This window comes from Neomonachus schauinslandi, chromosome 15 (genome assembly GCF_002201575.2).
Source record: "Neomonachus schauinslandi chromosome 15, ASM220157v2, whole genome shotgun sequence".
In the NCBI taxonomy this organism is placed as follows: Eukaryota; Metazoa; Chordata; class Mammalia; order Carnivora; family Phocidae; genus Neomonachus; species Neomonachus schauinslandi.
The window spans coordinates 44,898,013-44,912,892 of NC_058417.1; the positions used below are offsets into that span (position 1 = coordinate 44,898,013).

General features: G+C 57.1%; 1 protein-coding gene across 3 annotated transcripts in view; it reads left to right on the top strand.

Annotated features, from left to right (window-relative positions):
* Positions 1 to 1,038: 1,038 nt before the first annotated feature.
* KCNH6 (potassium voltage-gated channel subfamily H member 6) overlaps positions 1,039 to 14,880 on the top strand; it is a 21,432-nt gene continuing 7,590 nt past the window's right edge. For 2 of the 3 annotated variants that reach the window (XM_021678398.1, XM_021678399.1), the window contains exons 1-7: positions 1,039 to 1,114; positions 1,910 to 2,140; positions 7,195 to 7,356; positions 7,460 to 7,665; positions 11,453 to 11,878; positions 13,203 to 13,602; positions 14,646 to 14,845. In XM_021678398.1, the coding sequence (XP_021534073.1) occupies positions 1,039 to 1,114; positions 1,910 to 2,140; positions 7,195 to 7,356; positions 7,460 to 7,665; positions 11,453 to 11,878; positions 13,203 to 13,602; positions 14,646 to 14,845 (1,701 nt within the window). The remainder of the gene's footprint in view (positions 1,115 to 1,909; positions 2,141 to 7,194; positions 7,357 to 7,459; positions 7,666 to 11,452; positions 11,879 to 13,202; positions 13,603 to 14,645; positions 14,846 to 14,880) is intronic. The other variant, XM_021678400.1, reaches the window with a different exon arrangement.

Sequence of the window (14,880 nt, forward strand, 5' to 3'; positions counted from 1 at the left end):
CCCCTTTGCACTGATGCCACCATTGGCCTTTGCCTAAGGTGCATACCCCATTTGAATGCTTGCCTTCCAAGCATTCAAAACTGTTCACTGGACCCTCTGCAAAGCTCCAAGACCACCGAGATGCTCAGTGAATAGTGATCCCCCTCTCTCCCTCCTCTCCAAGAAGCCTCTTTCAATAAACCTCACCCCATCCCCATCTGCTCTTCTAGTGTATTCATTTTCAGTCAATAGTCAGACACTTTATCAGTGGTCACTTGCTAATAGGTGGCTTTAAATCCGTTAAGCAGTGCCTGTATGCTAAGAGCTCTCAGGCTTCTGAAGAAGGTACCTGATTGTATATTTTTTGTACACCTTCATATGTACTCCTACCCCATGTTCCCAGGGCCAGGCCCACGTTGAGCTTGCCACTTAGGAGCATGGGCACTGGGATTCAGCTGGAGGGCACGCAGCAAGAGCGGGTTAAGTGTTGTTTGACGAAAGAAACAGTCAGCAAAAGACCACCTGAGGGCTCTAACAACTCCGGCTCCCCCCTCCCTACCCTCCGCCTAAAAGACCCGGCCCGGCAACGTACGGACTGCCCTTCGGTAGCGGGAGAGGGTCCGAGAGGGGCTGAGGCCACTGGCCGGTGGGACAGGAGCAGAAAGAAACTCCTGAGAGGAGCCCAGACCCATTCCTGGTGTTGCACTTCTGCCCAGCTCCGCCCCCTAGGAGTCAGGGCCCCGCCCCTGCCCCGTCGGGTCCAGGAGAAGTTGCCTCCGCCCCGCGAACCCCGCCCCGCCGCCGCGCGGCTTCTTTCAGCACCGCGGCGCGGACAGCTCCGGGGCCGGCGCCTGGGGAGTGAGGCGCGGCAGCGGCCGGCCTGGGAGGGCCGAGCAGGGCCGCAGAGGGTACGCGCAGGCGGGCAGCCGGGGCACGGAGCCCCGCGGCCCTCTCCGGGGGCGGCGCCCACCCGGAACCGGACGCCGCTGAGCCCGAGGACAGGCGGAGACGCAGGGAGCCGGGGCTCCGGTGGCTCCGGGCGGAGGCTGCCACAGAAAGATGCCTGTCCGCAGGGGCCACGTCGCGCCCCAAAACACGTACCTGGACACCATCATCCGCAAGTTCGAGGGCCAGAGTGAGTGTATGCGTTGAGGTGGGGGCCGATCTGAACTCCTCGTTCTGTGGCAGGAGTGGCGAGGCCCCTTTACTTACTTTGACTGGAGCAGGGTGGGGGGTACTGATGCTGAATGCAAAATCCTTTGCTTTAATGTCCCCGGACACCTTCTGTTCCAGCGAGCCCCACTTACCTCAAATGCCAGGCTCTCTTCTGAGGCAGAAGAGGCAGAGGGCAGCGCCTCCCCTCCCCTGAGTTGATTTCTTGGCACCCCAATCGCTGACCTTCCCTTCTATCACTGTCCTGCTTCCTCCTCCTGACACCCCCCCCACATACTTCCTCCAGAGGTTTCCCTGATCCCTCCTTTTCACCTCCTGACCCTAGCCACTCTAGTTTTTCTAGGAGCTCTCGCCAGGCCTGGGCCCCATCTGTTCACATCCCTGCTCCCTCCTCCTGACACCCTGCACTGACTCCAGGAAGCCTTGGGCCTCTTTCCCACTTCACTGACCCCATTACTGCCCAGGTCTTCCCACGACCCCCAGGCCTGACTTCCCCTCCCCCACTTCTCTGGTCACCGTTCTGATCCCCCATCCTTACCATCACCCTCATTACTTTCAAGAGTTGCATGACCATCCCCCGTGACTCTGGCCTCCTAGGTCTTCCCACCCCTGCCAGACCTGACTTCTCTCCCTCATTCTGGTTACTGCTCTGCTCCCTCATCTAGACACCCCCTCACTGCTACCAAGAATCCCTATGATCTTTCCACCCCCTGTTGCCCAGTCTTCGTTGCCATGGGCTTCCCGCATCCCACCCCAGGTCGGAAGTTCCTGATAGCCAATGCGCAGATGGAGAACTGTGCCATCATTTACTGCAATGACGGCTTCTGTGAACTCTTCGGCTACTCCCGAGTGGAGGTGATGCAGCGACCCTGCACCTGCGACTTCCTCACAGGCCCCAATACTCCGCGCAGCGCCAAGTCCCGCCTAGCACAGGCCCTGCTGGGGACCGAGGAGTGCAAGGTGGACATCCTCTATTACCGCAAGGACGGTGAGGCTCCCTCGGCCCACAGGTTCTGCAGGGCTGACTCGGCCCCTCTCTTGTCCAGCCAGAGTGGCCATCGGGAGGGCACTGACCCAGGGACCAGAGGCCCCCACAAATCCTGCCCCTCTCTGCACCTCAGTTTCCTTATCTGCATGGGAGGGAGCAAAGGGCAATGAATTCAATGCCTTCTGAGGTCCTTTTCCAAAGCTGGGGACCAGGCTGACTCACAGACTGATCCTCACTCCAGGCAGGGCCTCCCGCTCTACCATCCCTCCCCCATGTCCACAGTCTCCTGGCTGCCCACTCTGTACTGTCAGCCCCAGCTGTCAGGCAGCTGGAATGAAAATTAACCTTTCCTCATCTCCGTCTGCTCTGGGGATTAGAGGAGGAGTCACCCCCTCAATGCCTCTGTGGGTAGGCAAGGCTTGGGGGTTACTGGCTGGGAAATAGGAGTGGACCTGTCTCACCCAGCCCCAGATCCTTGGGGAGATAGAGTCTGGAGTTTGCCCTTACCCAGAGGCTCATGCAGTTCGGGATGTTACTGCCAGCCCATGTTTATTGCAAGCAGAACAGAAGCATGGGGCAGGAGCTGAGGACAGAGCTCTGTGGCCCTTTAAGACTCTCCCCCTAGGACCTCAGAGTCTCAGACAGTGGGTGAGAGGGAAGGGAGACATGAGTGGGAGCTAGGATCCTGAAAGTCCCTTTGAAATCACTTAATGGCCCCCCACCCTGGTTCTGCATCAGAATTACCTGGGGCATGTTTTCCAAAACACACCTTCCCTAGAGAGAGGCTGACTCAGAGGTGTGAGTTGAAACCAAAGCAGGTGCATTTGGAGAAATCTCCCTGGCGGTTCTGATGTTCTGCCAAGTTGAGGAACCACTGGCTTAGATAAATCCCTTCATTTCATGGATGAAGAAACCAAGGCCCAAGACAAAGGAGGGACTTGCCCAAGATCCTACTGTTGGGGTCTAATTTGGGGCCAGAACCCAAGTCTCTGGATTCTTTCCTTGAGATATTTATTCTGAGTAATCCCAAGAAGGGAGAAAGGACCCCAACTGCCTCTGCTCAGAGGCCAGACTTCTGGAGAAGAACCTGGGTCCTAGGGGCCGGGGGTGTGTGTAGAACATGAATGTAAATGTGAACATGAGTGTGTATGTGAGTGCATGTTTGTGTTTAAGGGCTTCTAGGGTACCTCATGGGTGGGTCCTGGCTGTCTCCCTGACTGTCTCCTGCTGCTGCCAACCAAGTGGATGCAGGGGTAGTGATTAGGGGTCTAGGAAGAATCTGGCTTAGTTTAGCAGCACTCACGGGGTTAATGAAGTTAGAATATTTTTAAAAGCTGTGACCTCACCTCCTCACATCATTGCAAGGAGGAGGTGACAGTCAGGGGAGTGAGAAGAGTCCCCCAGGAATAGGATGGGACAGCAGGAAATGGGGAGGGACAACAGGTCCTTCTCTTTGACCCCAGAGCTCTACCTGGGCCCCAGAGGGGTATGGGCTGATCTCAGACTCCTAGGGATGTCAGATCAGGTCTCTTAGGGTCTCCTCAGCACCCTGCATGTGCCTGGACAGGGGGCAGAGATCAAGACCAGGCTTTGGCCCTCTGAGATCAGGATTCAGATCTTCAGAACCCTGCTGGGGTCCTCCAGCCATCAGAAGACACTCCAGGACTTAGTGTTGGAGGCTGGTCCTGTGTGAAAATGGGAAATTACCACATATCTGATGCCCCCAAATCCCAGCCTATGCCACCCAATCCTAAGCCCTTCTCTGTCCTGTTACCCAAGCGTTTGACCCCTTCGACCTGCTCTGGGGATTAGAGGAGGAGTCACCCCCTCAATGCCTCTGTGGGTAGAGAATGAGAATGGCCTGAAACCCAGAAAAGATAGCTTCTTGGCCTGCATTACCCTAAGGAAAGGATGTGGTGCTCAGATAACTTATGTTCACCTTATGGTCCACTCTGACCACCTGATTCTTTTTTTTATCATATTCACATACATCTTTTAGTCCTCCTGACAGGCATCCTAATGGCGATTTCTTCTCTCCTCCAGTCAGTACCTCTTCTCACCACCTCCCCCTGATGCCAGGGAGGTGGAAAGGGGTCCTGACCAGAACTCTAGCTGGTTTATTTATAATCCTCTTTTCCTCTAAAAGGGTAATCCACTGACGGTTCTCCAAGTCAAAATGAAAGGTCTGTGTTCATTTATTTCCACATTATACAGCTGCACAATGTTGGATTCAAAGAAGCCGGGGCACTTGGCAAAAATTACCCCATGAGACAGGACTCAGAGACCCCTGAGAACCTGACTCTTCCTCAATCTGCCTTTACTAAGGAAAGTAAGAATATAACAGATAAGGAGGAATGGGGACAGTCACAAGACTAGAACTAATGAGAGTCTGGAGGGAGGGATGGAGAGCACTCAGATCTCCCCCACCTCATTGTCTGCTCCCACTGGGCACCTGCCAGAGGAGCCTAGCCCTGCCTGCCTTTGTCAGGCCCTCTTCACTAATGACCCCAAACCAGAGATTCTCCTAATCTCCAAGCCACACTAGAGGATGCCTGGGCTCCTCCAGTCCTCAGCTCTGGATGAGGACAGGGTAAGGGCTGAGGTCAGAGGCCTCAGTGTTTTCCATATACTCACTCATGCATGCCAGAAGCACCAAGCAGGAGGCCACCCTCCCCTGTTACCCTCTTAGTGGCAGCTTTCTACAGTACCAGCTTCTCCCTGAAGGCCCCCTGCACCCCTGGACGGGGTGGGCATAAAGAGATGGGGGTGATAGACAACTAAGAGGCTGTGCAGAGGAGGAGCAAGGGCCAGGGGGCAGGGGGTGGGAGCAATGGGAAACTGAAGGAAGGAGCACATCCAGGAGGCAGGGAAGAGCAGAGAGAAGAGCTGCGTCCCAGGGGGCAGACAAATCTGCTGCCCTTGGTCAGAGATGAGGTGGGTGCTGGAAGGAGCCCCTGGAAGGGAGAAAAGGTGGAGACTGTGGCGCCCCCTCCAGCATGAAGCAAGAGCACAGGGACACTGCCAGTCCTGGGCACAACCTGGGGCAACACACCCACCTGCTTCTGGTCACCCAGACACAGTTACTTGTGAGCAAGGACAGCCTAGGGTTGTGGGAAAAGAATGCTCGGAACTCATCTAAATCCTCACAGCCTCCTGTCTCTGCCCACCCTACAGGCAGCAAGAATGAAGGTCGGGCATGGGATGCCATGCATAACTCCCCTCCAGCCGTCACTGATATGACGGGTCTTTGTTCTGTTCCCAGCCTCAGTTCTCCAAAGAGAGCATCAGTGGGTGCCACTTGAAGACTGGGCCTCTATGGTCCCCAGCAGCATAGAGAGCCTGGAGGCCCTGCTCCTCTGCACAGCTCTGCCCTCTCCCTGCCCTCTCCCAGGCCAGATCTCTGTAGTGCCAGAGAGTGAGGAGACAGTCTGGCTTTGGGGGGGATGTCTCGGACCATTGGCCAACGACGATTCCTGCCTAGGTCCCAGTGTCCGAGGCTCACCGTGTCCCGGGCTGACAGGAGTGTCAGGTTGTGGTCTGGAGGCTGAGCCTACAGCCCTGTGAGCCCAGGAGTGGTCACAGAGGCAGGTGGGTGGCCTCTCCTCGGTGTGGATGTCTCCCCCGGGGCCCAGTGCAGCAGCTGACAGATGGGTGCCTGGTGCCTGGGAGTCGGGGAATCTGATCCAGGAGATTCTTGTTCCCAGGGAAGAAAAGGTGGGAGGGAGGATGAGGGTTGCTCAGCTGTACCCCAGGGCTAATGGTGTGAGGAGGCAGTTTGGGGGAAGAGAGATCCTAATGGACCCCAAAGTAACAATGCTCCTGCCAACCGGCCTCCCGCCCACTCACATTTATACATTCTTTCATTCATTCAACCAACACACAACACTTGGGACAGGTACTGACCCCTCACACGTGAGGCAGACCTAAACCTGCCCTCAGGGAGGGCAGCTCTGCCTTCTGATTTGCATATTTACTTGAGGCCCCTGCTCTTAGCATCCTGCCCTTTGGGCCTGATACCCACCAACGGTTTGAGCTGACGGACATGGGACCACTGGGACCAGGGAGAGGGGGATTATGGGGCACCCACCCACCCTCTCAGCCCAGAGGCTGGGCTCTGGGGGTATGTGGCTGTCTTAGCTTTGATTTTTCCCATCCACCTACGTGGGGTGGGGGAGACCCTGAAGCCAAGACAGAACAGAGGGCCAACGGCTAGGTCTAAGCTGCCCGAGAGGGTGTGAGAGTGGCAGAAGGGGCCTGGCCTGTCCCCACACTGCCATCTCTCTCCCTCTCCAGACCCCAGGCCACTGCCCTGCCTGCTCTTCAATCCCAGCACCTCTGCCTTGGGACCCCGAGCGCCTTCAAGGCCTGGGGCAGCAGCCTGGGCTTCACTCCAGTGTCTTCATCCTGGACGTGTCCCTTCTCCTCTCCAAGCTATTATGTGCTGAGAGCTCAGAGAGCCCCACTCCATGTCCCCTTCCAGTCCTAGCCAGTCAGTTTCTCAGAACCCCAGGCTCTGCAGAATGGAGGAGTGGGGGTCAATGTCTGCTCCACCCGAGGATCCACAGAGCACCACCATGGATCTTGAGGCCTAAATTGCCAACTGGCTCCATGCACAGTACTTAGCATGTTCTCCAAGAGTTCCTTCCAGCACTGAGGGAGCGGGGCATCTTTGTTTGATAGGAATATGGGAGCTGAACCCAGGGCCAGCCAGAGCTACATGAGGGTAGAATGCCCGACCTCACCTCCCCACTTAATCCACCCCATCTGCTCAGCTTTAATTACAGTGGAAGCAAACCTCAAGGTTAAGCCCTGAGCGGAGGGCTGAGTGTGGACTTGGGCCTGATGCTACATTATCTCCTAATGAGCAGCTAGGCTGCTCTCCCCACCTCTACCCTGTGGGTGGGACACCTGCTGGGCAGCATCACCAACCCTCTGCCCAATAGTCCCGTGGCTGCCCTTCACTTGACCTTAACCCAGCCCCCTCCCTGGCTTCCCCTGGCCATGTTACTGCAGGAAAGGATCCCTTCTGTGACCCCTCCCAATGATGTTTGCAGCCTCCAGCTTCCGCTGCCTGGTGGACGTGGTGCCCGTGAAGAATGAGGATGGGGCCGTTATCATGTTCATCCTCAACTTCGAGGACCTGGCCCAGCTCCTGGCCAAAAGTGAGCACCGCAGCCTGTCCCAGTGCCTGCTGTCCCAGAGCTTCCTGGGCTCCGGTGAGGTGGGGTGCAGGTGGTGGTGGGAAGGGTGAGTTGGGGGTACCAGATGGGGCAGCTGGTCCCCTGGCCCTGGCTGCACTGACCCTGGGCCTGCTTGCAGAGGGCTCTCATGGCAGACCAGGTGCACAGGGGCCTGGCACAGGCAGGGTCAAGTACAGGACCATTGGCCAGATCCCACAGTTCACGCTCAACTTCGTGGAGTTCAACCTGGAGAAGCACCGCTCAGGCTCCACCACGGAGATCGAGATCATTGCACCACACAAGGTGGTGGAGCGGACCCAGAACGTCACCGAGAAGGTCACCCAGGTGCGGGCTGCAGGGCAGGGTGGGTGTGGCTGTGCTGGGCCTCAAGGGTCCCTTCTCAGGCCTGGCGCTGGGGATGGCAGAGGCAGTCAGCTTGTCCAGCTCCCTGGTGTCTGGTCTGAGCCCCAAGCCCCCTGTCCTGCCAGAGTCTGATTCTTTAGACCTAAAGGCCCACCTAGAGGCCACCATCTGGACAGTAGAGCCAGCAGAGGTCGGTATCGACAGAGCCTGTGAATAGTGCCACATCCTAGGTCTGGAGCAGCCTGGGATGGGGGGACACCCAGGCCACCACGGGGGCCTATTCAAGCCTCTGCTGGTCACAGAAAAGGAGAAGCAGAGAGAGGAGTGTCGGCCATACTGAGGGGAGAAGAAGAGGAAGGATGGAGGGCCCTGTTCCTGTCCCTGTTCCCTGCCCCCACCCGCACCCCCAACTGGATTCTCCCGCCAGCCAGGCAGAGGGGAGTTGGCCCTGGCGTCTTAAACTCTCTTTGAGCAGCTTCCTGGGGATCATGCCCTGAATGCCTCCCTCCCCTCAAGCCCCTCCTTAGCCAGCCCAAGGCCAACCTTCTTGTTTTTTGGGTTTTTTTTTAAAGATTTTATTTTTTTTTTATTTGAGAGAGAGAATGAGAGAGAGCAAGCACATGAGAGGGGGGAGGGGCAGAGGGAGAAGCAGGCTCCCCGCCGAGCAGGGAGCCCGATGCGGGACTCGATCCCGGGACTCCAGGATCACGACCTGAGCCGAAGGCAGTCGCTTAACCGACTGAGCCACCCAGGCGCCCTCTCTCTCTCTCTTTTTTTTTTTTTTTAATTTATTTGAGACAGAAAGAGAGCACATGAGAGGGAGGAGGGTCAGAGGGAGAAGCAGACTCCCCGCCGAGCAGGGAGCCCGATGCGGGACTCGATCCCGGGACTCCAGGATCATGACCTGAGCCGAAGGCAGTCGCTTAACCAACTGAGCCACCCAGGCGCCCAATTTTATTTATTTATTTGAGAGAGAGAGAATGAGAGAGAGCACATGAGAGCGGGGAGGGTCAGAGGGAGAAGCAGACTCCCCGCCGAGCAGGGAGCCCGATGCGGGACTCGATCCCGGGACTCCAGGATCACGACCTGAGCCGAAGGCAGTCGCTTAACCGACTGAGCCACCCAGGCGCCCCCCTTCTTGGGTTTTCTGTTTCAGCTGACCCCAATGTGCCTTTGCATAGGGCCTGATGCCCCAGGACCCCCCACCATTCTAGAGGGAAACCCTAGAAGAGCCCTGCCTGAGGTTCAGATGACCAGAGTCCTGCCCCTGACTTGCTGTATGGCCTTGGACAAATAATTTTATCCCCTTTCTGGGCCCCAGGGCTCTCACGTGGAGAGAGTTGGACTACATGGTCTCGGAGGACCCTTTTGACATTGAGTAATGCAGTCCCCAGGAGGCATCGGGGGGGCTAGGCCAGGCCTGAGCGAGGAAATACAGGTCATGGGGGTGGGAGGCATGAGAGGGCATCCACCCAGCTTTCTCTGAGGCTTTGCCTTCATGGGGGATGGGGGCAGTTCTTTTTCCTCCTTTCACCTGTGCCCCCTTTCACCTGTGATGGATCAGGTGGGATGGAAACTCCCTGTGACCGAGCCCCACCCCAAACGTGAGAACTCTGGGAAGGAAGCATCCCAGGCTGCAGGGCTGGGCCCTCAGAGGTCAGGCAGCGTGGCCCAGTGGCCTGACCACGGGAACCCCGCCGGGGCCACTCACCCCAGGACCCTCAGGTTGGCACAGCGGTGATGGGGGTTGTTAGACTGGAAAGTTGCCCATGAAGACTGACAGGCCTGGCTGGGGCCTGTGGTCCCTGCTCCACCAACCCACCTGCTCCTATCCTGCTCCCTGCCCCAGCTGGTCTTGGCTTTACTAGCTCACTCCGTAAGGGCCCTAAGGTAGGAGAGGTGCCTGACAGAGCTTAGGGGAGGGGGCTGGCTTGGGCCCAGAGTAGGGAAGTCACCCGGGCCTCAACCAGGGCTCAGAGGGCTGGGCCCTCACACCTGAGTTCCTACCTCCTGAGGACCCTGCAGCTCTGGGCAACACTGGGAAAGGCCCTCATGCTGGCTTCAGAGGCAGTGGGAAACTAGGGAGGTCTGTGTGGTGGGGGTGAGGGCACCCCTGTCTGGGGCGCTAAGGAAGTGGACATTCTCTTCTCATCCACCCCCCCCACCCTCTGAATTCCTGCTGCCTCCCTCCCAGGCCCTCTGCTTTGGGGTTCCATCATAGTGTGGTCTTGAGCAGCCAGGGAAGGAGAGGAGTAGCTATGGCGACCCAGACTCTCAGTGCTCATTCAGCTCAGTTGGCTGAGGTCGCTCCCTTTAGTTGAGCCCCCATGTGGACAAAGTGCTGGGCGTATAAGATGGCCTATTGTTTAGTGGAGAATAACTGTGTTCAGGGATGTTTACGGGAGACAGGGAGAAAAATCAAGAAAGAGGGTCAGAGGAGGCTTCCTGAGAGGCAGAATAGGAGCTGAGGCCTGAAGGCAGAGTAGGGGGTCACTGTTAGGTGGGAGCACTGTGACCCCTTTTAGGGGTTTAGATGGCTGATCAGGGAGCCACAGGGTGAAACCAGCCCTCTGATGGACCTTCCTTATTGTAACCTCATCTGTTAATGGATCTGGTTTGCGAGGTCAGAACCTTGTATTGCGGATTTTCTCAAACAGGGGCCATCTGCCAGGGCCTATCCAGTGGTGGTGGTGGGGTCAGTGGGCCACTCCTCAGGCTCCATCCTGTTGGGGCAATGCCTGACATAGGATGCGTGGGGAGGAGGGATTATCGTAGACCAGTAGGTGCCATTGAGATGCACCATCTCATCTGCAGTTGGTTGTGCTTTGTTATCCATTCAGCTGATGAGGGACCTGAGGCTCATAGAGGTCGTAAAATTTGCCCCAAGACAGTCATATAGCAATATCAGGCCTGGGATCAACCTGGAAGGTCTGGCTGGCTTCAAAACACATGCCCTTCCTGATGCCCCAGCTATTTCTTGTGTTGGGTAGCTGGCTAGAGCCTGGGCATGTTGGGCTGGGCCTGGTGACCCTATGTTGGCCATAGTTTCAGAGGCAGGGGTGGGAGGGGCAGAGCAAAGGGGGCTCAGCTGAAAGTAATGAGCAAAACACCCTGGTACATGTGCAAAATAGTCGGGGCTTCCTGGTGCCCAGGACCTGTCGAGGGCTCAGATTAGCTACATGACCCCAAGTTTGACTCTTCCCGTGGAAGGCTCTGTGAGTTGGCCCCAAGGAGGCCCCTCCCTGATCTAGGCTCCATAGGAGTGAAGAGGTTATTCTGGGAGTGACTTGTTCCCATCAGGAATCCTGACCACTGGGAACCTCCCAAACCCACCAGAGAGGATCGAACCCCGAGCTACCCCTTCGATCTAGGTTCTTCTCTGGAACATGCCCACAGATGACCCTGAGCCTGGTTCTCCTCCGCCCTCCCACACCCCCCTCCCCCAGCCCTGTCTCCACTCCAGGCTGGCCCGTTTGTGAGGGAGCTGGTGAGCTTCCAGCCTGGGGTCCCTAGGCAACAGAGCTGCGTCCTTCCCTCTGTATCCGGTCTCCTCTCTGCACTTCCTCCCAACACACCTGTCCCCTTATGAATTTGCCTCACACAGGCTCCACCCCATCTTTGCTTCATCCCCTCTGCCCTCCACAGCCCTCATCACCCACCCTGTCCCAGATCCCCCTCCCCAGGCCTCACCCTAAAGTCTTCATCCCTCCCAGACCTGTCTCACTAGTGATGGACACCCTGCTGACTTCCCTACGGCCCCCACCCCCAGGTCCTGTCCCTGGGCGCCGACGTGCTGCCAGAATACAAGCTGCAGGCACCACGCATCCACCGGGGGACCCTCCTGCACTATAGCCCCTTCAAGGCCGTGTGGGACTGGCTCATCCTGCTGCTGGTCATCTACACGGCTGTCTTCACACCCTACTCGGCCGCCTTTCTGCTCAGTGACCAGGACGAGTCTCAACGCGTGGACTGCGGCTACACCTGTAGTCCACTCACCGTGGTGGACCTCATCGTAGACATCATGTTTGTTGTGGACATTGTCATCAACTTCCGCACCACCTACGTCAACACCAACGACGAGGTGGTCAGCCACCCTCGCCGCATTGCTGTCCACTACTTCAAAGGCTGGTTCCTCATCGACATGGTGGCCGCCATCCCCTTCGACCTGCTCATCTTCCGCACTGGCTCCGATGAGGTGAGCACACCCCACTCAGGCCAGCTGCCGTGGCCATCCCCCGTGTCCCAGCCCTTCGGCCTCCCAGCCCCACGGTCCTGGGTGCAGAGAGCACCTGGCATTGGGTACCTTTGCCAAAGCAGGTGGGGGTAGAAAGGGGGCCTCAAGCATGTGTCGTCTCCCAGTCCCAGAGAAGGACCAGCCGAGGCTGTACCCTAGACCTGGATGCCCTCCTTATGCTCCAGGATGCTGCCCCCTCTGGGATGGGCACTTCTGTAGTCCCAGCCCCTGTGCTGGCTTCTAAAGCACACTTGCCCTGGAGTCGGAAAGGGAATCCACAGGCAGCTTCCGCACGGCAGCCTGACCCCTCTGTCATCCCCAGACCCTCCACTATGCCCACTCGCTTCCTACAGCTGACATGAAGGTATTTGAAGGCTCTTCTCATGGCTTCTAGTCCCATGACATCCTTTTGCCCCACCTCCTTGGGATCAGCTTTCCATTCAAATCAGCTCTGCCTTCTGTGTACCAGCCACCCCCTCAACGGCCTGTCCAGCAGGAGGGGTCCATCAACACTCCCTGCTCCCATGCCCACCCACTTCCAGCCAATCTCTTCCCCTCCTCTCCACCCCCACTGCCCTGCCAGAACACTGAGTGGCCCCCGTACCCACCTCTGCCCCAGCCCTGCCCCTGCCAGTGTCACTCCTCCCCACAGAAGCCAGGACCAGTTTCAGATCATTTATCTGAGACTGTAGAACCTTCAGTGGCTTCCCAGTGGCTTGAAATAAAAGCCAAAGTCTTTTTGGACCTTGAGGCCCACAGGAGCAGCCCCTGCCCACCCACCTCCCAGGCTCGTCTCTCACCACTCCACCATCTTCCACCCCGCACTCCACGCTGCAACGCTTCACTTGGTTTCCCATGTGGGCTGTGACGTTTCACGCCTCCACGCCTTGCTTGGCTCGTTCTACTCCCTGTGCCTAGAAGGCCTTTCCCTCTGCCTCCTGTCTGCCTGCAGACTCAGCCTCATCTCTCCAGATTCAGCTCATGGGTCACCTCCTCTATGAAGCCTCCCCTGCCCTGCACTGTAGAATTGACCTCTCTTTTCTCTGTGCTCCCCTGGACTTCTGTCCTCACAACCATAACACTATTTGGAGCTTTAGGCTGAGAGCTCCTTAAGGTCCTCCGCTGTGCTGCTTTGTGCTGCACTGTCCAAGAGGCCAGAGCAGGTTCTCTATAAGTGTTTGTTGAATGACTGTGTGACCATATGCACAAGTGAACAAATGTGGCCCTAAGTGCAGCCTTTCCAGGGCTGACCCTCGGCTCTACGGCCCCCTCCCTGCCCCTCCAGACCACAACCCTGATCGGGCTGCTGAAAACGGCGAGGCTGCTGCGGCTGGTGCGCGTGGCGCGGAAGCTGGACCGCTACTCTGAGTACGGGGCAGCTGTACTTTTCCTGCTCATGTGCACCTTTGCGCTCATTGCACACTGGCTGGCCTGCATCTGGTATGCCATCGGCAATGTGGAGCGGCCCTACCTGGAGCCCAAGATCGGCTGGCTGGACAGCCTGGGCGCGCAGCTCGGCAAGCGCTACAATGGGAGTGACCCAGCCTCCGGCCCCTCGGTGCAGGACAAGTATGTCACGGCCCTCTACTTCACCTTCAGCAGCCTTACCAGCGTGGGCTTCGGCAACGTCTCACCCAACACCAACTCTGAGAAGGTCTTCTCTATTTGCGTCATGCTCATCGGCTGTGAGTGCCACCTCATGCCCAGGCCTTACCCATGGCGTTCAATTTTTAGTTTCGTAATGAGACATAACACAGTAACGTTGTGTGTGATGGGCAAATACTAAGCATGCGGCACAAGGAAATTTTGCATGTGTTCACCTACGATACACAAAATTTAACACACATACAGCCCTTGCTCTGTGCCAGGTACCAGGACCAGCTACATTATTTGCAGGGCCCTGTACAAAATGAAAATGTGGGGACCATAAACGGTCTTAAAAAGTCTTAAGGGTTTCCAGAATGGTGACAGCAGAGCCAGGAACCAAGCATGGGGCCCTTCTTAGCACAGGTCACACACCCATGAAGCTGGCCCCCCAGGCATTTTTGTAAGTGCTTGCCAAAGGTGCATGCTTCGTGTTCATCACTACCTCGTGGGGGCCATGTTACAAGCCCAGTGTACAGACCAGGGAGACTGAAGGTCCTAACTTGCCAAGGATTACACAGAGACCCAATTTTCTCGCAGGGGGTCAGCTCCTCCGGCTGTGTGTGCCCCAGGCCCTGCACTGTGCTGCCTGCTTCCCAAGACCCCTCATCTAGCAACACAAGAGTCAGTGTGGAATTTTACACGTAGATTAAGTTGTCATGTTCAGAGTATTTAGAGATGTGAAAGCCCAGAGAAACAAAAACAAGAAAAAAAAATGGGTGAAAACAGAGACCAAGAGTTTTCCCTTCATTATACCTTTTCTTTTTTTTTTTTTTTACAACTTGAAGGAGGAAAACAAATCTGTACTAAGAAAATCATTGCCCTAGTTCTCAGGAGTCTGGCCTCTGGGCCCAGGAAGGTGCCAAGAGACACAGCACAGAGGGAGGAGGGCAGGAAGCCCAGGGCCTTTTGTCCCTCTGTGTGCCCTGGCGCTGTTCTGGGCTCTCTGACTTGGCTCTGGACAGAGGGGCCCCTGATCAGAGGGCTCCTAGGGAGAAGGAGGTCTGGGGCAGGCCCTGGGGTGCTGTGGCCTGGTGGGGCTAAGGAGGAGCTCACTCCCCGCACCCCTGCTTCCTCACCCCAGCCCTCATGTACGCCAGCATCTTTGGCAACGTGTCAGCCATCATCCAGCGCCTGTATTCGGGCACTGCGCGCTACCACACGCAGATGTTGCGTGTCAAGGAGTTCATCCGCTTCCACCAGATCCCAAACCCGCTGCGGCAGCGCCTGGAAGAGTACTTCCAGCATGCCTGGTCCTACACCAACGGCATTGACATGAACGCGGTGAGCCCCCGCCGCCCTACCTCGGCGGGGGGGGG